The sequence below is a fragment of the Pan troglodytes genome, chromosome 5, assembly GCF_028858775.2.
Source record: "Pan troglodytes isolate AG18354 chromosome 5, NHGRI_mPanTro3-v2.0_pri, whole genome shotgun sequence".
Classification (NCBI taxonomy): Eukaryota; Metazoa; Chordata; class Mammalia; order Primates; family Hominidae; genus Pan; species Pan troglodytes.
In genome coordinates, this window is record NC_072403.2 from 69,667,419 (window position 1) to 69,691,025 (window position 23,607).

At 35.9% G+C, this 23,607-nt stretch overlaps 1 protein-coding gene across 1 annotated transcript in view; it reads right to left on the minus strand.

The window, feature by feature from the left end:
* The window catches only part of LOC100609532 (protein eyes shut homolog), a 2,075,858-nt gene that overhangs the window by 238,884 nt on the left and 1,813,367 nt on the right, over positions 1–23,607 (minus strand). Inside the window, exon 37 of the mRNA XM_063813139.1 lies at positions 16,417–16,637. Coding sequence (XP_063669209.1) covers positions 16,417–16,637 — 221 coding nt within the window. The remainder of the gene's footprint in view (positions 1–16,416; positions 16,638–23,607) is intronic.

Sequence of the window (23,607 nt, forward strand, 5' to 3'; positions counted from 1 at the left end):
CTTTCACTAATTATAATAAAGAAAGACCTTTGTAACATGCTTTTTATATTTGTCTTCTATATTTATATGTGCTCTTTGGGGCTATTTTAGTTTGACATTTATCTGCCTTTTCTAGGAATATTCTGTGAAAAAGACTCAGATATCAGAGAAAATATTAGTGCACATTATTAGAAGAGAGCTTCAGATGAAAATAAAGGTTGGTAGCTTACATCATAATATTTTCAAGGGCAAATACAATTCTTTATTTTCGTAGTCTTGGTTATGGGCTTATATGTCTGCATCTGAGAGACAACAAAAGAATCACAGCTGGATTTGCAAGATGCATCTAATTGGGGAAAAATGCAGGGGTATGTGTGGAAACTTTTTTTTTCTTACTCCAAAAAAGTGAACTCAAAAATAAAAGCACCTGTGGAATTGAGATTTGAGCAAGAAAAGCAGTGTGGGAAAATGGATAACCTTTGATGTCAAGTGATTTCTCATACCTATGTGGTCCAATTTCAGTTTGAATATTAGCTATGCGATCTGCAGTTCTCTGTTCTACAAGGCTCGAAAGGTGAAGGCAGAATATTTCAGAGGTTTCTCGAAACTCTAATAAAAGACTCTCCTGCCAGATGACCCTTGATAAACTTCACTCTTCCTTTCAGTAAAAATCTCCCCCAGACAGGCTCAAAAGGGTTGATGATGTTCACCACTATTAAGTCTCCACTCAGCCATGCTAGGCAGCTCAGAAATTTCATTGGAATTTTTCCTTACTTGGCAGTTTTAGATGTTTGAGTCAGTAATGCAAATCCAAAAGGAGAAGAACTTGGTAGGAATATGTGAAAAGTAGATCTATATTACACAAAGTGTACTTGTGGTTATATAGAAGTAATATGTAATTTTTACCTAATAGCATAAGACATCAAAATTGAGCTTGTGGTGATGATGCACAATAATATATTCCACTTATACATCTGTTTATATTGTTGTTTTTCTGAGTGTTTTCACAGTGATATATTTTTCAGTACAGCATCAATATATTTTATCACTTATATGTCATATTGTGGTATCCTCATCCCCCCTTAAGCTTCTTGAGTATAAGGTTTGTGATTTATTATTTGCATTATTTTTATGCCTTGCAAAATGACTAGCATAGTAGGCTCTCTTTTGATGTGCTTGTAAAACTGACCTGAGTATGGATGTTTCTTTGTCTAAGGACAATTTCATAATACAAAATCAATACAGATGGTAACACCAGTAAAAATCTTAGAAACCAGATTTAAAGTATTCCTAACCCGGCTTTTATGAGTTTGCATTTAAAAAAGAGCATGAGGAATTTTTGTTTATTTCCACTGTCTAAATTCTAAGCAGAGAGAATAGCCTAATGGATTTCTGTAGATTAGTTTAAAACTAACAAATAGGGAGTAAGTATTCTGTAAAATCCCTGTAATTATTATAGAATCCTTAAATAACCTCAAGCAGTACTATTAGGACTTATTTTGTTCTCTGAGTACATATCATTAGGATAAAAATAAACAAATTTGAAGCTAAACAAAGATTTGAAGATCAACAATAAATTAACTTGATATATTTGCAGTGGCCAATCCATGTCTGTGGGGACTGGACACATCAATCAGTGCAACATTGAGAATCCCTGTTCTTCATCCCCCACAGGACCAGTCACATAATCTATGGGGCCCAGTTCAAGATGACAATGAGGAGTCCCTAATTCAAAAAGCATTACAACAACTTTTGACTCTCTGTTGTAGTCTCTCTCTCTCTTGCAAGCTGTTACCACGTTTTTTATTTGCTGTTTAATGCCATTCATTTTCTCAGTCATGAGGACACTCATGGGGTGAGAGCAGAACTTCACAGGCAACTGAGACCCTGTCCTGAGTTGAGCACAAGTGGTGTATGTACCCAACCCTGACTCTCCCTATGTCCACACCCAGACCCCAGCTACGAGTGGAGATGGCCGTGGGTTATTGGGTTGGAGAGAAAAAGCAGGTAGCTGAGAACTTTCCCTGGAGACATGGCGAGGTGGTGAGAGTGGGACTAAATGTAATCTGTGACTCCAGGGCCCTGACACCTGCAGAATTGTTCTAACTTACTTCACTTACAAAAGCTAAAATTGAAGATATTATGTTAAGAATTTTCAGATGATCACTTCATAGCATTACACTCCTAGTGAAGGCCCTTGTGAGCAAGGTGTCCTGTGCTGCTGCACTGGTCCCATGTCCATGAAGCTGGCCATGGTTCCCAAGATAGAAGATCTGTGGGATGGGTCCGGCGCAGTGGCTCACGCCTGTAATCCCAGCACTTTGGGAGGCCGAGGTGGCCCGATCACGAGGTCAGGTGATCGAGACCATTCTGACTAACACAGTGAAACTCCGTCTCTACTAAAAATACAAAAAATTAGCTGGGCCTGGTGGCGGGTGCCTGTAGTCCCAGCTGCTTGGGAGGCTGAGGCAGGAGACTGGCATGAACCCGGGAGGTGGAGCTTGCTGTAAGTCAAGATCACACCGCTGCACTCCAGCCTGGGGGCCAGAGCAAGACTCCATCTCAAAAAAAAAAAAAAAAAAAAATCTGTGGGATGATGGAGCACATCTTGCTGACAGAGAAGTGATGTCTTTCTCCCTAGTGCTGAAGCAAGAGGGTTGACATTGTCTTTCTCCTTCTCCACTGTGACTGCTTTCTTACTTCAATGTGCACTTTGTCTTCATTTTAATCCACTTATTTTTATTTAAAAATGATGAGAGGAAGGAAACTGGAAGACAATTTTGATAAAGTATAATTTCATAATGGTAAAATCATGACTCATGCAAATACAATATGAATGCATGTCAAGATTTTATTTAACTCAATGATTAATGAGGAAAATAGTAAGATGCCAACAGTAATTTAAAGAATGTTTGAGAAGCAATATTAAGATTGCTGGGTTGGATATAAAAATGGTTAATGTCCAACAGGACCATAAATTGTAACATTTAGGGTACTTTTTGTTCGAAACAAGTTATTCTCATTTCTACTGGACAAAAATCTACAGTTAACCTCCAACCTTACAAAGTTGTAAAGTAGAACAGGCAATAGATAGTCAAGCCCAGCAATGGAGAACTGCAGTGTAAGGACATCTAAGTAATCTCTTCTATTTCAATTTAAGGATGATTTACCTGTCAGTGTGATTTGCTCCATCCTAGCATTATCTGGGTTTTTATTTCATCTGACTAACATGTTAAAAGATTTTCCAGTAGCCCTCTATATGCATGGTAATAGATGTTTAATACATACAATGATAGAGTATAAAACAGGAAAATAATCCTCAATATATTTAATTCAGCATGCATTCTCTTAATACTTCAATTAGATTTTATACTTCTAGATTATAGAAAATAGCACTGGAAGTAGTCTAAGATTCTTAAATATTTAGGATTAGACAGGTCTTGGTGATCTTCAGTTTTCTCCGTGGGAGAAGAAAATGTCATTCTACAATCACGCATATAAATATTTGTGGCTCACATTTAGGTCTAGAACATTTTTGAGGCTTTAATTTGTGTTTCTAAGTGGATGGGTAGACTAGAGAAGGAATTAAAAAAGCCCAGAGAATCTGTGAGAGAGAAAAGGGGAAACAAATTAGTCAGGTGGCTATTCAGGCACAATCTCACCACATAGGTCTAACAGCCAGATGATGTCCTACCTCAAGACTGAACTCAAGTATTTTAGGCATGATTTTCTGCCAATTTTGTTGCATTTCAATTGTATTTGTCATAAGTTCTATTAATCTCAGACTGAAAAGACAAAATCACATATCTTAAAGCACATGGTAAGTTAGGTGAGATATGAAGAAAGGATTCTTGGTATTGAAACATACTAAACTCAAAGACTTTCCCAATTGTTGCTGTACAGTCTTCCACTATAGAAGTCTTCTAAAAGTAGAAACAAATTTCACTTGTTGGGCCTTGTTTATATCATTTGTTATAGCATTTCTTCACTCTATTTTTGAGAAAGAGAATGTTTTATGTGATGTTAATAGTTAATAGGTATTCCTGGAAAAATACTTTATTTTTCTCAATGAAATTAGTTTAGTTACTTCTAAGCAGAGTTGAATGGGTTCTTTTTTTAGAGGATTTCTTTTGAAACTCCAAGAGGGAGAAAGAAACATGTGACATTTTATGAATTTGTCTTAGAGAAATTTCTCCTTACCTGCCTTTTTTTCCCCAAGGAATGCTTATTACTATACTTGAAAAATAGCTTTGAAAATTCCAGTCTAGTTTAATTCCCCCTCTACACAAATGATGAAAGTGAGGTTCAGAAATGGTTAGTGGCATACTTAAGAGGAAGGGCAAAACACAGACTTCTTGACTGTTAGAGTAATCTAAAATGATGAAGCTATAATTTTTATATGTAGCCTAGTCCTTATGTGTAAGTCCCACTGCTAAAAATAGTTACTAAATCATTCAGTTTAGAGAACTAATCTTTTTTTTTTATTATTATACTTTAAGTTCCTGGATACATGTGCAGAATGTGCAGGTTTGTTACATAGGTATACATGTGCCATAGTGGTTTGCTGCACCCATCAACCCGTCATCTACATCAGGTATTTCTCTTAATGCGATCCCTCCCTTAGCCCCCAACCCCCTGACAGGCCCCGGTGTGTGCTGTTCCTCTCCCTGTGTTCATGTGTTCTCATTGTTTAACTCCCACTTACGAGTGAGAACATGTGGTCTTTGGTTGTCTGTTCCGTGTTAGTTTAGAGAATGATGGTTTCCAGCTTCATCCATGTCCCTGCAAAGGACATTAACTCATCCTTTTTTATGGGTACACAGTATTCCATGGTGTATATGTGCCATATTTTCTTTATCCAGTCTATCATTGATGGGCATTTGGGTTGGTTCCAAGTCTTTCCTATTGTGAATAGTGCTGCAATAAACATACATGTGCATGTGTCTTTATAGTAGCATGATTTATAATCATGCTACTATTTATAATCCTTTGGGTATATACCCAGTAATAGGATTGCTGGGTCAAATGGTATTTCTCATTCTAGATTCTTGAGGAATCGCCACACTGTCTTCCACAATGGTTGAAGTAATTTACACTCCCACCAACAGTGTAAAAGCATTCCTATTTCTCCACATCCTCTCCAGTATCTGTTGTTTCCTGACTTTTTAATGATCGGCGTTCTAACTGGCATGAGATGGTATCTCACTGTGGTTTTGATTTGCATTTCTCCAATGACCTGTTATGATGAGCTTTTTTTCATATGTTTGTTGGCCGCATAAATGTCTTCTTTTTGCCCAGAATCTACAAGGAACTTAAACAAATTTACAAGAAGAGAACTAAACTTTATTATTTGTGATGAAACAAATGCTTGATTTACATTTCAGATCCTAGGAGAGAGAGCATTGAATTAAAGTCTAAAAAATTAGAATTTATCCTGTCTTTATTATTAGTGCCGATTTGAACCAATATCTTAATTCATTTATACTCCATTTTATCATTTTTGAAACAAAAATTTAAAACTATATTATAAAGATATTTTAAGTAGTAACGTCATTTTAAGATAAATTCGTATGAGAACAATGCAACTATGCATATCCCAGCACAGACAACACTTGGTAATTATTAGGTCAATGGCAGTTAGTGGTGGTAGTATCTGGACAGTACTTGCTTAAAGCCATGACTGCATTTTACTGTCAGTAACCAATACCCAGATTTATTTTCCAGTGTTTTCTCATGTAGTTTATATACTCTCAAGTCTTTACCAAGTGTTAAGTTTTGGCTTCAAATTACTCAAGGTTTAGGTAGGCAGGTGGGAACAATTTTTACTTTATTTTTCTAGAATAAAAGGTTAAGCAGTTTTCTTAAGGTACAATATCTACCAGCAAATGGGCCAGGAAAAAAATGTTAGGCTTGTGAACTTTGTTTACTACTCAACCAAAAGGATTGGTTCGTTTTCTTTCTAAATTAATCACTTAAACTTGTTTTTTAAGAATATTGTAAACCCAAAGCCAAAGGATTCTGAATATCTCACATTTTGTTCCACGTTTAACTTTGCTCTGTTTTCATTTTGTTTGTCAAGCTTCTCACACAATTTTAACAGTGGCATGTTTAATTATATGTAAAGATCATAGTGGTTAACACAATTTACCATTTTTACGCATTTTGTTGGTGCATGAATTCAATCTGTAAGTGGTCAAAAATAAATGCTTCTATTTATAAAATAAACAGGCTCTAACACATCTTTTCCTACTAAAAAAAACCATTAATAAATAGTTTTTGAAGGAAAGCAAAACAGTCAAAAAAACATATTAGCAGGTCATATTTAGAGTGCTTGTTCTTTGAAGAAGAGAGTGAGGGAGAGATACTATTAGCATTCTGTTAAGAAAGGAGAGAAAAGATAGTTTTCAGGTGGGATTTAAGCCAGAGAAGTCTCTTATGCCCAGGAAGATCAATCAGGGTAAATGAGTTCTCCATGTATTATTACCTAAGGGTAGAGAAAATTGAAGATGAGATTTTTTTCCCCCTACTTGTTTGACCTTGCTGCATAAATATGATATAAAAAATATGAGTGGAATTTGATAGTGGTCTTTTCCATTGGTCAAACCTTGAAATTTTAACTCTTTGAGGCTTTTCAGATTTGGTGTAAGGAACACAATTTCTTCACATTTAATCTTATTTGTTCTTATTAAAATACAATTGTATGTGTAATCATGACTTTAATACAACACTTATTTGCCGAAGATCTATCAATAAATGCTTTCTGCCCTATGAAAACAAATGCCCAGCACTTGTTGCTACACTCAAAGATGGCAGTAATAAAAGTGGTTAGAAACTCAATTTAAACTGCATTTGTATTTTACCATAGAGCTGGTGACACTTACATTGGTAAGAGTTACGCTCTTCAAATATGTGATCCACTTTTATAAGCAACTAAAAACCCTACAGCTTCAGTCACACTCTCCAAGAAAGAATAAATGACCTCACATCAATCCATTTTCACAAGACCTGGCACTTGTAGAATGGGGGAAAGAAATGAGACAAAAAAAAGATAAACAATAGAAATTGTGAAACCTAGGCTGTTTTAACCTAAGCTTGCACTTTATGTGTATAAATGGAAAAATACAATTTGTTCTGCATGCCTTAATGTTTTACAAACTTGAGATTATCATACACAAAATAATATGTGGAAAAGGTTTCCATGTCTTATTTGTCTTTATGAATCCCATGATCATTACACTGCTTAACACAAAAGAGGCTCTACAGCACTCATAGTATAAAAGAAGGGACAGATTGATGGTATGAAGGACACATATCCTATTTTAATCAGACAGATTAAGATCAAAATAATTTCTAAACATGGATGTTCTAGAAAAAAAGAAAAACAGAAAACAATTACCAGAATATTTTGTTGTGATGCGTTACTTTTTGTTTAAGTAACAGTGACCTAAAACAGGCCTGTTTCTCCTTTTCTTCTTTTCTAATAGCATGTGTATATTTGCATAAGTACTTTTTTGCTTATCACAACCTTTTCTTGTTAAACATTAAGGACAGCAGAGGGTTACAGTGAAGCAGCTGGAACTCCTATCTTCTGGTAATGCAAAAAGTGTCTGGTGTTCAGAAAAGATTCAAAACTTAGTAATAATACAAAAGGAGAGTTGTGTGTTCTTTTAATATCATACCAGAGCATTGTCTAATGCGCTTGCTTAAGGATTATGTAATTCTCTAGAAGGTGAACTTTTATTTGGCTCACTATTTACAGTTATATGTCACTCAATAACACTTCTGAGAAATGCCTCATTAGGCGATTTCATCATTGTGCAAGCATCATAGAATGTACTTATACAAACCCAGATGGCATAGCTTACTATCCACCTAGGCTATACAGTACGGTCTATTGCTCCTAAGCTATAATACAGATCTGTACAGCATGTAGTACCAAAGCATGTTCTGAATACTGTAGGCAATTGTAGCACAGTGGTATTTGTGTATCTAAACATATAAAAGATGTGTAAAAATACAGTATAAAAGAAAAGAAAAATGGTACACCTATATAGGGCACTTATGAAAGGAGCTTACAGGACTGGAGGTTGCCCTGGGTGAATCAGTGAATGAGTGGTGACCAAATGTAAAGGGCTAAAATACTACTGTATATTACCGTAGACTTTATAAATACCATGAACTTAGTCTATACTAAATTTACAAAAACAAAAGTAATTGTGCTATGATGTTACAATAGCCACAACATCACCAGAAAACAGGAACTTTTCAACTCCATTACAATCCTGTGAGACCACCATCATCTGTTTGGTCTGTTGTTGACTGAAACATTGTTATGAAGTGCATTAGCACTATTAATACTCTTAATTAGACCAGGACTCTGTGAAGTTACATGCTCACTTGTAGGCTGTGGTTTGATGGAGACGCACATGAATACAGACTGGTAGAAAACATCACAAAATTACATTTTATTGCCCTATGGAATATTAAATAGTTTTGTCTCTAAACCTTGCAATTTTATTTTAGCATCTTTTCAGTGCCTATAAAAGCTCAGTCTCTTGAATTCTTTTTGAACCAACTTTACCTTCATGCTGGTTGCTTTGTATAGGAGCTAAATGAATCTTTGGTATGTGGTTTATACAATTGTATAAAAATCATGTTTATAACTTTTTGAAAATTAAACTTTGACACTGGGTTTGAATTATCTTGCCAGAATCCTGTCTTAGAGAATTGTAGAGGGGAGTTTAGATTTTGTGGGGCCTGAAGCTCATATAATTTTGTGATCTTTTATAACCAAAAAAATTTTACAGATTCAAATGAAAAATTATACATAAGTGATTATTTATTTAGAATAGGAAAATAAATAACAGCAAATTACATTAATATATGGAGATTCAGGTCTCTTTCTCTGAACTCTCTTTTTAATTGTACTACAGTTTTTGTTTTTTTTCAGGAGACCAGAGTTTTATTATTACTCAAGTTAGCCTCCTATTGTACTATAGTTTTAAAAATGGATACACAATAATTGTGTAAAGGGCTAAATATTATTATATATTACTGTACATATGCAGTAATCTATATATAATACAAATTATGTATAATAAAAATTTTACATATTTATGGGGTACATGTGATATTTTGATACAGGCATACAATGTGTGATTATCAAATTAGCATAATTTGAATAGCCATCACTTCAAACGTTTATAATTTCTTTGTGTCAAGAACATTCCAAATCTTATATTTTAGCTGTTTTGAAACATGCAATAAATTACTGATAACTAATAATTTATCAATAACTAATATATTTACCCTATTGTGCTATCAAACACTAGAGCTTACATGGAGATGCTTCCTGATCGCAACTTGTTTTCCCTTCCCAAAGGAAATTGTGAGAAATTATTGCAATTCCTAGCAACTCCCAATCCCAGAAAGACATGTACAAGGTTGAGGGCCTCTTAAGCTTCATTAGCTTTGAGGTAAGCCAGCTCTGCTACTGGGTGAGGGGATGTCAGCAGGTAAGGAGCTGTGAAGGACTGGGTGGAAAGAAACAAACCAGAGAATATTTTCCCCCTCAGGCAACCATGGAGTGGCCCTTGGAGCAAGGCTTTGTGAGGACTCCTGCATGTATCTGACAAGAGATCCAGGACTGAGTTTGTGTGTCAGGGAGTACAAAATCAATACAGAACCATAATGGCACCAACTCATAAGAAAACCTTTCGATATTTTTCAGTCAAATCCCTCCTGTCCCAAGCCAGACCCAAACCTGGAGAAACTAGAAAAAGAAGAGGGATAGAAAGAAATCAAGAATGCATTACATTCCTTCCCCACTCTAAATTCTTGAACTTGAGGTTTGTCCAACCTGGCATAGGGCTGATGACCACTAAATTGGATATGAGACAGAAGTTTTTAATTGGTGTAGTCTGAACCAGATGATTTAATATGTGAACATACATAGAAGGCTCTGGAACCTGCAGGATATTCCAGTAAGGGAAAATAAAGTGGAGACCAACAGAGTATGTACACCATCAATGACAGAAGAAAACATTCTTTTGATACTCACACCCTAGAGACTGATTTTAGTGAATGAATTATGTAGAAAATACCTTAAATACTCCATTAGTTAACATAATGAGAAAGATAGGAAAAACTATGAAATCATTTATGCTTCTAAGTTCTTACCGAAAACCTGGTTAGCTTTTCCCCTCTACCTGTTTCTCTAGCAACAAGGGCTGCCCACAGTGGGAGATGTTTGGAGGTTCACCGGTAAACTTTTACATTGAGAATAATCTAACTAAATATAAAATAGTCTTCTAGTGCAAGGGACACTTAAATCCTATGTACAATTTCAAGGATGTAGACTACAGACAGAAAGTGTAGCAGTTAAGAAGAAGGGTTAAATATTTGAAAATGTCATTAGTCTAAATGTGTGGTAAGAAATTGATCTGAAATAGGCTCTTTTTTCCTGCGGTATTTAGAAGAATAGGGTAGACTGCTGAGCTACATTTGGGGTAATCTGGGTTAGATACAGAGTAAAAACTAAAAGATCTCAGCAGGTGATTCCTAACGACATAACATTGTGAAATGACAATGAAGACAAGCAAAAATTTTGTGAGGGGTTACAAGTTATTACAGAACAAATGGAAAAGCTAAGACCTGATATCCTGTCTTTATGCTGTGTAACAGTTCTTACTATTGCAATTTCAAATTCAATTTATGCCTCCTACCTCATTTTGAAGTGCTAAATGAGTTGGAAACTGAAAACCTCAGTAATCACATAAAAACTGCCTTCTTTCTACAAATGTTAAAAAAAGTCTATAAAATGAGATAATTGAAAGTAAAGAATAAAGGAAAGAAACTCACCTCTGTTCACATGGGGTACTGAGAATAATGATAATTTCTGAATGCTAAACAAATACATACCCTGTTTGAAGCTTGCTTAATATGGAAAAATTATTAATATGAATTGGGGTTGATTTCCTTAGTCTAGCTCAATTAGTTGAATAACACTAATTTACCCATATGTTGCCCTAATGCAGTGGTCTGCAAATGATAGCGCTTTTGCCAAATCCTGCCAGCCACCTATTTTGGTAAATAAAGTTTTATTGGAACACAACACAGTCATATCCATTTGTTTACATTTTGTCAGTGGCTGCATTCCTGCTACAATAGGAGAGTTAAGTTATTGCAATACAAAGGCTGATATTTGCTATCTGGCCCATTACAGAAAATGTTTGCTAGTCTCTGCCTTGGAACATGGAGGATAGCACTGGTTAATGATGAATAAAAGCTATGAGAACAGCTAGAAGCATAGAAAGCAGATTCATTGAGATGTGGAAATTATTGACTTTCACTGCATGATAAAATACATTTATATGTGCTTAGCTCCTGGTAAAATTAAGAATAAATTTGAAATTAGTGTCTCAATAATTATTTACTGTAATGTCAGTGATGTAAGTTTCTAGTGTCATGGTTGTATAGGGTATATTCCCAAACCTGATGCTCCTTTTAATTACTGTTTAACTTATTTAAAAACATATGGCTCAGAAAGGGGAAAGTGATGTAAATATTATCTGTTTAATTTACTAACCTTCCTATGCCCTTTTGGAAACAGCTTGTTTTAAGTCCGTAGAGATTTGGATACTCAGAATAAGCCTTCTGTATCACTTTCTAAACTGAATTTCACTACATGCAATTTGGACTTCTCTGAAATGAACAACCACAGGGGTTTGAAAATTCTAGTACAGATTTATAACAAAATGAAAAAAGATTGGACACTGTCCAGAAACGTGTGATGGTACTCAAAGCAGAATGACATTTGCTCAGTAAAGCTGCTGAAGTGTTACTTTCCTTAATACTTTTCAACATGAAATTTGTCTTCTTGTAAGCAGATTACATTCATAGACAGTGTAGGAACAGCACTTTACAGCGGTAAATTAGATCAACCAAGGTACAAAAATTAGTGATGATTTTGCTTACAAATATCCATTGTAACAGTATTTCATTTTGTGAACCCTAAGGTCTAACTCTATGGCACTGAAACTCTGTTCATTCACTACCCGACTCTTGTGTAGAGAGCCAATTTCTTTAGGGGTTATCTCATACTATAACACTATTATTCTTCATTTATTGGGGAAAATAGGCATGCATTTTCAGGAGGTACAGATTAGAATGCTCAAGAGTGTGTGTGTGTGTGTTGAAAAATCTCTCTTTCTTAAGGTTCTCATATACCCCATTAGGAAGCATTCCCCAACCTTTCAATTAGAGTCCTGGCCTAGAACAATTAAACTGTGATGAGAAATTGTTATGTGCATTTCAAAGTAAAACTTTATGCATACATGCTACAGTATTAAATCATCAGTATCTGTGTATTTTGAGAGAAGCAAGCAGAGAGGTAAAAGGGCTTTCTTCCTGTCTCTGTAATAATCACTCTTTTATTCTGAACATAAACAGTCTATTACTCCCAGCACTTTGGGAGGCCGAGGCGGGCGGATCACGAGGTCAGGAGATCGAGACCATCCTGGCTAACACGGTGAAACCCCGTCTCTACTAAAAATACAAAAAATTAGCCGGGCGTGATGGCGGGCGCCTGTAGTCCCAGCTACTCGGGAGGCTGAGGCGGGAGAATGGCGTGAACCCGGGAGGCGGAGCTTGCAGTGAGCCGAGATCGCGCCACTGCACACTCCAGCCTGGGCGACAGAGCGAGACTCCGTCTCAAAAAAAAAAAAAAAAAAAAAAAAAAAGAAAATAAAGTAATATAACTTGTAAGCCTATAAGGAATTTCATCAGGCCATCTTGTCCATCCTGCCTGAATCCAGAAAGGCTGAATATTAACACATCTTATTGAAATTGATCTGCTATTTTGAAAGCTGTCTTGCATCCAATTTCCTCTTTTGAGAAAATAGGAGGAAAGATAAGGGAAGTTTAGAACTCTGCCTAGATGGGCTCAGGAGTGAGATCAGGTCAGATGGCATGGACTGAGGGAAAAAAACAGAGCCAAAGGATGAGAAGGACTGGAAGAGAGTAGAAGATTTTGAAGAAATCCACTTTATGATATGGCAGCAGAAAGAAAGAGAACCTTTGGCTTCGGCTAACAACATAGATAGGAAGTGGGTTACCAAAATCATGAAGTCAGTTCAGATCCATTTTGTCAGAATCAGAATGAGGCTCACTCAGTAGCACAGGGTTTCTCTAAATTTCTTTGTTGGAAGACTCTACACTGCTCCGTGTATGCCAAGTGTGAATATGCATCTGTTGAGGGAGAGAGTTGGTTATGGTGATGGCCCTCTGTGTCCTACCTCTTTGACCCGTGTTCTTCTTAATGAGCTGAAACTGCTTATGGTCTCATTGGGAGTCTATGTTCTCCTTCAGTACATTTTCTGGTTCTCCTTTTTGGATTACTGCACAAACTGCTGGAGTGCTAGCTGTAGGGTTGCGTATTGGTGGGAAGAGCAAAAGACAGCATTCTTATTCTGATAATCTCCTCCGTGGTCCTATAGCTCTCTGTTTTCTTGTATTAAACTTCTGATATACTACAGGCATCTCTTCTTAGGATCCTTTCAAGAATTAAAAAAAAATTGTTGTTCTGGAACTGGCCAACTCCAGTGTATTGCATGTTGGAGTACACAAAGGGATTGCAGGAATATAAGTCATAGCTGCCATGGAGCAGCATGTCCTGTATGCAACAGTGTAAGTAGTAGTTTACAGGAGCTGAGCACCGGCAATCAAAATAGAAAGCATGTTGTTCATAAGATGTGAAGAAGTGTTATACTTAATGATACACAACTGGTACATCTCCATATGGCTAGCAGTATAAAGGGACATACAGATCTGGAAGTCTTTAAACAGTGCATGCCAAATCAGTTGACCTTCCAGTAGATTTCTCTGGAGTTGTGGTTGAGAGGTTGAGAGATTTAGAAATGAGGATGGAAGGTGAGATAATGTATGTGATGAAGACTGACTGATACATTTTTTTGTGGGAAAATTTACCTTAAGTCCTGAAGAGCTGATAGAGCTTCCACGCTAGAATAAAAACTCTTTGTGTGGCTTGAATATACATCTTTGATTTACAAATACCTGGGCTCTTAGTTGGCTCTCAGACAATGTTTGTTGGAATAAGTCTAAGAGAATCAATATATAAAGTATAAACAAATCTAGGACTGCTTATATATACATCCTGTTAGGAAGATTATCTTTATTGTTATTTTCAAATACATATTAAATAACTGAGATTGGAATTAATGTGATGTTCTTTAATTCATGCAGATAAGAGGTTTACTTTATTTAACACATACTTGGCTTACTAAATACCAGAAAGTTAATGTCCTAAAATAAACCTTATCCTTACCTATTTCTCTGAGTTGGTAATGTTAGACACTTTTCCAGGAAATGAGAGTGTGTTAGTTTTCTATTCCTGAATAACAATATTAACACCAATTTAGCACCTTAAAAGAACATACTAACAGTTAACTCACAGTTTCCATGAGCCAAGTTTGGGCATGGATTCACTGGATTTTCTGCATAAGAATCTCACATTGCGGTAAAGGTATGGGATAGATTGGGGGTCTCATCTCAAGGCTTGACTGGGGAAAGGGCCCATTTTCAAGCTCATGTGGTTGTTGGTAAAATTCAATTCTTTGCAGTTGTAAGAAGATAATCTCTTTGTAATATACAGCTTACACTTTATGTAGTCTAATCCTGGAAGTGACATCTCATAGCCTTAGTTTATCAGATAGTCTGTTGGTTAAAAGCAAGTCACAGGTCTCACCCACAGTCAGGGAGGGAGGATCATACAAAGGCATGAACAATAACAGGAGGGGGATTGCAGGGCCATAGTAGGGTATGTTCACCACATATAGGGAGGGAGAAAACACAATTCTTGTCACTTCTGTAATTTCATCAGTAATAAAGCCTCATGGAAAATATTTACTTAGGTTGAATAACACAAATATTTCAGACATTAACATTGTCAGTAGAGAAGGTTTTTTCCCGTTTCTATTTAACTTAATTCGACAGAATTGCACGTTCTTCTGCAGGGTCTGAAAGTTGCCTTGCTAAATTATTTTTGCATTATTAGATTTTGAAAAACAATTGGTATTAGTGGGTCCATTATAAAGCAAAATACTTATTGAGTAAAGCCTTGAGGAAAGTGATGATAGTCAAGGAGATACGTTCACTCTTAGCCCCCAGATTTACTCTCATTTAGTTCTTTAAATCTGTATCCATTGTACTTATGTTGAATAGGTCTATGTTGCTGTTATTGTACCAATGTATAAATGTGTATAAATTCACTGTGTAAGTCAGATACTTACACAGTGAATCAGAAGCCAAATTTCTAGACACTCTAAGAAACTCTCTCTGACTTTTCCACTAACCATGCCTTTTTAATTTTTTTCATATTCATTACTGTCATTCAGCGATTGGTAAATATATCACGTTGACTTTATCATATCTGTCCAGTCCTCTGTCTCTTGTCTTTGCGATTTGGTTCTTTCTCTCTCTTTTTTTTATTTTCTATTCTAGTGATCACTATCAGAGCTTGTTTCTGTCTACCATTTTTAAATCCTGCTTTTTGATAAAATTTCTCTCTTTTCTACACTGTGTATAGAGATGTTTATTTTTATGGAGTAATTATTGACTGCTTGATAGCTTGCCCCATGAAAATACTGAGTTTAATTAATTAAAATATTTCCTGTGCAATTTGGTCAATTTTTCCTTGACTTGAATTATTGTAAGTTGTATCTGTTTCAGCTTCCATTCTGTCATTATTTGTAGCCCCAAAATAAAGAATTCTCAGATGACTGAAGAAAATTGGGAATATGTTTTACACTGTTCAAATGAGACTCCCTCAGGGTTGATTCAGTTAAGACATTTAAGTGGAGCAGAAAGTAATTTTAATTAAAATCTTCTTAAGTTTATAAGCATGATAAATCTGCTTCGAGAAGGAAAAAGGATATAGGATTGCAAATAAAAAGAGAAAACAGATATAGGTAATTTTGTTTTTACCTCTAATCTTAGCAATCTAAGCAGATTCTTTTTTGGCAGATGAGTAAAAAACAAATATAAAAATTAATAAATATAAAAAAATTAATAAATATATCAAAACCATCACCAATGAATAATAGCCTCTCATTCATATTTACAAGAAGCTGGAACACCTAGATAAAAACGTGGATTCATTTGAAATTGCCAAAACCAGGTCTAGTTACCTAGTTACTCTCAGACTCTGAGACTCTCTTGTCTCTTGAGCTACAATATATACATTTCTTTGGACAAACAAGAATTTACCACATGTGTGCATCATTTAGGTGATGCATAGAAAAACTTGAGAATTCTGGACTTGTCATTTTCATCTCTCAGAGGACAATACTGCTGGCTTTTGTTGTTTTAAGAATTTGGAGTCATGTAACGTAGGTTGGGAATCAGGAGACTAATACTGACCTGATGCAGGTGCCATTGTTGCGGCACAGATCATGAGCACACCAAGGGACGTGGCAGTTCTCAATATTCTTTCCATGTCGTGCTTCATCGATGATGAAGAATTCTTTGTTGTTTACTTGAAGGTCTAGAATGCAGCCCCTGAACCCATAAACAGGACCTGCTTTCTTATGAATTTGAACATTTGCAGGAATATGGCCAAGGAACATTGATTCAAAATATGCCTGTAGAAAAAGTAACAACAAAAAATATTATAGGTTGTTGTCAGATTATGTGGAAAAGATGTAGGATGTTTGGTTCTGTAATTGGATGTGTTTTAATGTGTTTTTCTGTGTAAAAGAGGTTGCTATTGTTGGCTAGTTTCGTCACTTCTACTAGGTGGGGAGAGAGACTGTTTTAGAAAATGGTCCTTTTTTACATCTCTTTTTTAGCTCTAACAATATCTAATAATATTTAGCAGAAAAACAGACACTCAGAAAAACTTGCTGATTGATTACTTTGAAATTTTTTTTGAGCTGATGTGTTTGCATTTTAGTGTAAACATTACCAAATAATAACTAAAAAAGAAAATAAAGCCATGTTAACTAATTGTTGTTAGGGGTTGAATTGTGTTCCCTCCAAATTCATATATTGAAGTTCTAACCCCTAGTATCTCAGAATGTGACTTTATTTAAAAATAGGGTCATTGCAGATGTAATTTATTAAGATGAGGTCAATACTGGAATAAGGCAAAACTATAATCCAATAAGACGTTTTGGACATTTATAAGGACTTTTATAAGGACAATAGTCTTTTTAGGACTTTTATAAAGAAGCTTGGATACAGACCGACTGGCATACAGGAATATTGCCATGTGAACAAAAAGGCAGAGATCAGGGTGATGCATCTATGGGCTAAGGAACATCAAATATTGCCAACACCTTACCAAAAATGAGTTAAGAGGCATTATCTTTCTCAAGTCATCATATGGAAAGAACCCTACAGTTCTTTAGTTTCTAGTTTCCAGAGCTGTAAGAACTGTAAGACATTTCTGTGGTTTAAGCCACCCAGTTTGTGGTACTTTGCTATGGCAACCCTGACAAACTAATGTAATCATAATATATTATAAATATCCTAAAATATGAGCAAAATGTACGGTGCTTGCAAATGGTGCTTGGAATGTTGAAAATGTTACCGTTTCCTTTCTCCCAAATTTGAACATAAATATGCATGAGAAGTAGATTTTGCTTGGGTAATATTCACTTCCTTAATTCACCTTTTATTCCAAAATCAGATCAAGAAAAGACTCTTGCTTTGAGAAGACACAAAGAAATCACATCATCTTATTGGGATTACTGACTAGCCATATGCAGAAGATTGAAGCTGGTCCCCTTCTTACACCATATACAAAAAGCAGCACAAGATGGATTAAAGACTTAAATGTAAAACCCAAAACTATAAAAACCCTGGAAGACAATCTAGGCAATACCATTCTGGACATAGGAATAGGCAAAGATTTCATGACAAAGACACCAAAAGCAATTGCAACAAAAGCCAAAATTGACTAGTGGGATCTAATTAAACGTGAGAACTTCTGCACAGCAAAAGAAATTGTCAGCAGAGTAAATAGACAACCTAAATAATGGGAGAAAATTTTTGCAAACTATGCATCTTACAAAGGTCTAATATCTAGCATCTATAAGGAATGTATACAAATTTACAAGAGAAAAACAACCCCATTTGAAAGTGGGCAAAGGACATGAACAGACACTTTTCAAAAGAAGATATACATGCGGCCAAAAAGCATATGAAAGAAAGCTCAATATCACTGATCATTAGAGAAATGCAAATCAAAACCACAATGACATACCATCTCACACCAGTCAGAAGGGTTACTATTGAAAAGTAAAAAAATAACAGACGCTGGCTAGGTTGCAGAGAAAAAGGAACACTTATACACTGTTGGTGGGAATGTAAATTAGTTTAGCCATTGTGGAAAGCAGTATGGTGATTCCTCAAAGAGCTAAAAGCAAAACTACCATTTGGCCCAGCAATCCCATTACTGGATATATAAGTCATTCTACCATAAAGACACACGCACCTGAATGTTCATTTCAGCACTATTCATAATAGCAAAGATATGGAATCAACCTAAATGCCCATCAGTGACAGACTGGATAAAGAAAATGTGGTACATATACACCATGGATGGAATAATATGCAGCCATAAGAAAGAATGAGATCATGGCTTTTGTGGACACATGGATGGAGCTGGAGGCCATTATCCTCAGCAAACTAGTGAAGGAACGGAAAACCAAATGCAGCATAATTCTCACTTATAAGTGGGATCTAAATGATGGCAGCTTATGAACACAAGGAAGGAAACAGCAGACACTGGGGTCTACTTGAGGGTAAAGGGTAGCAGGAGGTAGGGGAGCAGAAAAAATAACTATTGGGTGCTGGGCTTAATTCCCAGGTGACGAAATAATCTGTACAACAAAACATCATGACATGGTGTACCCATGTAACAAACCTTCACATGTGCCCCCAAACCTAAAATAAAAGTTAAAAAACAAAAAAAAAAGAAGTCAGACTATGTTAAAGGCAACCAAACCATTTATAGAAAATTAGTAGAATAAAGAGACTCTGTAAAATTAGGCTGTTGATCTACCTTTATTTGATCAATACATCAGGGCCACATCTTACATGGGAGTTAGTTCTAAAGACGGCAAATAAGATGAATATTTCATAGAAGCTTAATTGTCTTTGGAAATCCTTTAGCCACCACATTGGAAACTAACATGCTTTCTCCAGATAATTCCAACACAGCTACATATTTCCTCCAGCTTTGGAATAGCTTGCTGTTTTTTCAGTGTAGCTGTAGATGAAGCTGGCATTTCATGTCATGTTGTATAAAAACTCTAGAACCCCCCAGTGTGTGGTGAGATGTACCACTGTCAAACTAAGAGGGAACTGATACTGAGTACAATAAATTCACTTCTCACATCTGATGTTCATTGCAGAGCTTATGCACATTGACCAGAATGATGCTAAAATCAGTTTACATGATTTAAGTTGCTACTTGATTTCTACTTTCCCACCCTCAGCAACATATATAATTGAATTCTCATAATTTAGATGTACATAAAATGCAGATCTTCTCTGTAAGAACTTATGAGCTACAGTTGAAGTCTAAATAATCTGGAAATAAGACCCTGCTCTTCAGGGCTGTTAGGCATATGGCAGGTAGATGCAACAACATTTGTGTGGGTAACATCTCTGATATCCCAATTCCCAAAACACACATTCATACCTCAAGTTGACATCTGAAAAGTATTTAAATTGGTATTACAGATACAATAAAATGGAATACTGTCATTGCCAGAATTAAAAAACTAAAGCCAAATAATTAAGTTAGGGGTCTGGCGGGAGGACAGTGTGAGAGATGCCCAGCAATATTGCTTTACATTTATACTAATACGTACTGTTTTCACGTGGATATACTTTTAGAGAGCAGAAACATGTTTAATTCTAGGAAGAGCAAAGCATCTCCATGACCCATAACAGGTCAAACTAACTCTGTATTTGAGATATTGTTCTTTTTAAAAGAGTGAGTCTCTGCTCCTAAGGGTGTCTTTAATTTTTTTTCCTGAGTATTTCTTCTTATTTAGGTCCCAGAGGGTGATTATCTTTGTGTATGTTATGGTGGAAGCTAAAATTTGCAAGGTATATCAATAGAGCTGTCACATAGCATAGGTGTATTTCTGTTTGTTTTCACATTCTACAAACTATTAGCAGATCTGTCTATCAGCTAAGATAAGTGATCCACTGTTAATACAATTGGGAACTATGATGAACTTTCAAGACTCTGCATCCAAAGGATGACCTTCCTCTCACCGAGGATCTCTGACATCTTTGTATATTGATCACACACCTGGAAAAGTGAACCCTTCACTTTTGACAAGTGTGCTCTTTAAGCACAAAACTGGTAGAGAATGGAAGAATACCCTCCTTTTCTGTCAGCAGTAGGAAGGTATGAAGGAAAGTCTATAGAGCTATCAATGATTTATTAGACCATTAAAAAACACCCAAACAATGGAAATAGATGGCTCCTGTATTTCTTCTGATGTGAGGCTCATGCTTAGTTGGAGTCCTGAAATGTCTAAAAAAGCAGATGTTGTTGGCTGCACATAGATTACCATTAAAATGGTCGACTTCCATTCCCAGACTTTCAATTATCCAAGAGATGACTTTTGTGTGTATAATTATTCCTAAGGAGACAAGTCTTTAACATAAGTCTTTTCTAATAATTCCTTGTGAATCAGACTATGAAGAATAAAATCTGACATCAAGATATGATGGTACAAGATGAAAGCACAGAGAACAGACATGGACAATCAAGGAGGAATCATGAAAATAATAAAAAGTATCAATGATAACTGAGGGAAAAGGCCTCCGTATCTGACAGGAGTGAAATGAACACTCCTTTTCCTTTCAGAGTTTCTCTTTAAAGGAAGAATATAGTTATTCTTTTATGATACGTATGAATAAAATAAGAAAATAGGCAAAGGGGAATAAAATTTAAAATCCATCAGGCAGGGGAGAGGGTAGATAAGAAGCTGTCCTATTTGTTTTGTTTTAATTTAAATTTAGATGTTGCAGTACTGCATATCTTTCTGTAATGACATCCTGATTTAATGTTTACTTTTATTTTGCATTCTCAATTCTGCGTCTGAAGTTAAATGACTTGTGTTACTAAAATATGGAGAGGTGATTATAAATATACTTTTCGGTTAAGATGAATTATCAGAGCGCACTTGTCTTTAAGATTATGATGACTTACAATTGAAACAAACTGGCTTTTATTTAAGAGTCATTATCATTTTTGGTTTTTAACATTATCTGAATTGTATGGAAACAAATTTAAAATCAGAAACATTAAGTTTTGCAATAAAGGTGGATAAGAAATGTTGGATAAAGTGTTTCAGAAGGATTTATTGAAGTAACTTTTCACATGTTAAAAAAGCTTAAATTCTTAAAAATTGTTTAAGGGAAATAAGTGAAAAGGGATAAAAAATAACACCAGCAATATTTATCAAAATTCCCATTCTTTTGCAGTTAAAGGATCTCTCTCTCCCTCTCTTTCTCTTACTTTGCCCTGAAGTATAATAATCTGTGAGCATATGATATCTTCTATGTTAATATATATTTTTATTTTTAGGACAGAGCCTTCACCCTGATTATCTTTGGATTCTTGGAGTCCATAGAAGTGCCTTGAAAATAGAAAGTTTTATAAACTTTTTTTACAAATGACATGAAATCCAATCCTGCTTTTCCTCAATCTCTTAGTTGTCTTTTAGGCCTCTTTCCCCGTGTTATGCTGCCTTAGAATCTTGATATTTTGCTAGATTCAGCACATGGGATGTCCTTACAAGATCCCACTCAGAATAAATGTTATTATTCTAATATACCCTTCTATATTTTATATATATATATAATATATATATATGGCATAGTGCATAGGACAGTAGCTCACACAAGGTTATTTCTTTAAAAATTTGATAAATATGAGTGAAGTGATTATTGATGTTATGATCAATAATTCACAGTTAATATTTGATTCTTAAGGCTTTCTAGGCTAGGAAATTTTCTCAGAATAATATCTCCTCACCTTTTTGAAGGGACAACTAAACTTTAGAGAAGCAATCAATAAACTGAGTTGCTACTTTGTGAACACATTGATCTAGGGAAGTGTAAATAGAAAAGAAGTATGTGGGATTACTCTTGTCTATAAAGAAATTAAATATAATTTGGGGAATTAAATAATAAAAAAATTTGTTGCAAAATAATAACATATAGGTCAGCAAGATGGCAGAATAGGAAGCCCCAGACCCTCCTTCCCCTGTGGAGACACAGAAGCAACAAAAATACATGGACCAATTCCCTTTGTGAGGAATTTAGAAAACAGTTAAGAGGGTCCCACATGTCAGGTGATCGTGAAGCCAGCTGTATCAAAGCTGTAAGGAAAATTTATGGCATTCATTCATTATAGGTCCACTCCCCAACATAGCATGGCATAATGAAGAGAAAACTCCCAGCTTCCAGTTTTGCCTTGGGAAGAGAAATAGAAAACTAAAACATGTCCAGCATGCAGACTCTTTGGGGAGCTGTTTGAGTGATTGGCTTTTGTCTTTTCTGACCCAGGAAAGGGTACCACATTGGGGATCACTGAGAACAAAGGTGATGGTTTGGACTAATATGCACTCATTCACCACAGTCTCTTGTCCTGGCTTGGCATGGGATCAGAGAAAATTCTCACCTTCCAGCTTCTCACTAGGGAGGTAAAGAATGAGGGCATGCGTCCAGTGTTATGGCTTTTTGGGGGCTTCTGTCTCACTAGTTTCTGTCTCACCTGTCTCAGAATGCTGATGGGACCTGGCTTACTCTCAATATCTGGGGACTGCTGAGAAAAAAAGAGTGTGGGGAGGCTTACTTCTGCTTCAAAGGACCCAGAATACAGAAGACAGAGGCTGGTATAGCTTCATGGCCTCTCCCTCAGGAAGGAGTGGGTAAAAGAGTGGATCATGCACCCAATGTTCTGGCTTTTCAGAATGTTACAAGAGACTAATTTCTATCTTGTTTGACTGAGATTGCTAATGGGACTTGGCATACTCTAGAAGTCTGAGGGCTTCTGAGAATAAGAGAGATGGGCAGCTTGTGGCAGATCCAGAGAACCTGTAGTATCATACACAGAAAGTAAAGGGAGCAAGAGATTATGAGCTCCTGAAAAAAGAAACTGGAAAATCACTTTAATTGGGAGTCTGCAGGCACAAGTTCAGGGAAGACACATCCATAGGAAACACTGGAGAGGACCTCAGACTGACTGTTAAAGGTCTTTCCCTGTACAAAAAGCCAGTCCAAAAAAACTGGAAGAAGTGACTGTCTTATCAAATGTGTGGATTCCACCACAAAGTTGGAAAGCAAAGGAAGACAGAGGAAAGCATGGCATAATCAAAGGAGCAAAATAAATCTCCAGGAGACAACCCTTTAAAAAGAGATCTATATGTATTACCTGACAAAAAATTCAAAGTAACCATTTTGAAAATGTTCAGTGAGGAGAGAAAAGTGATGCTGAACAAAGTGAAACTATCAAAAAAGAGAAAATATGAAAGAGGACCAACCAAAAATTTTGGAGCTGAAAACTGTAATGCCTGA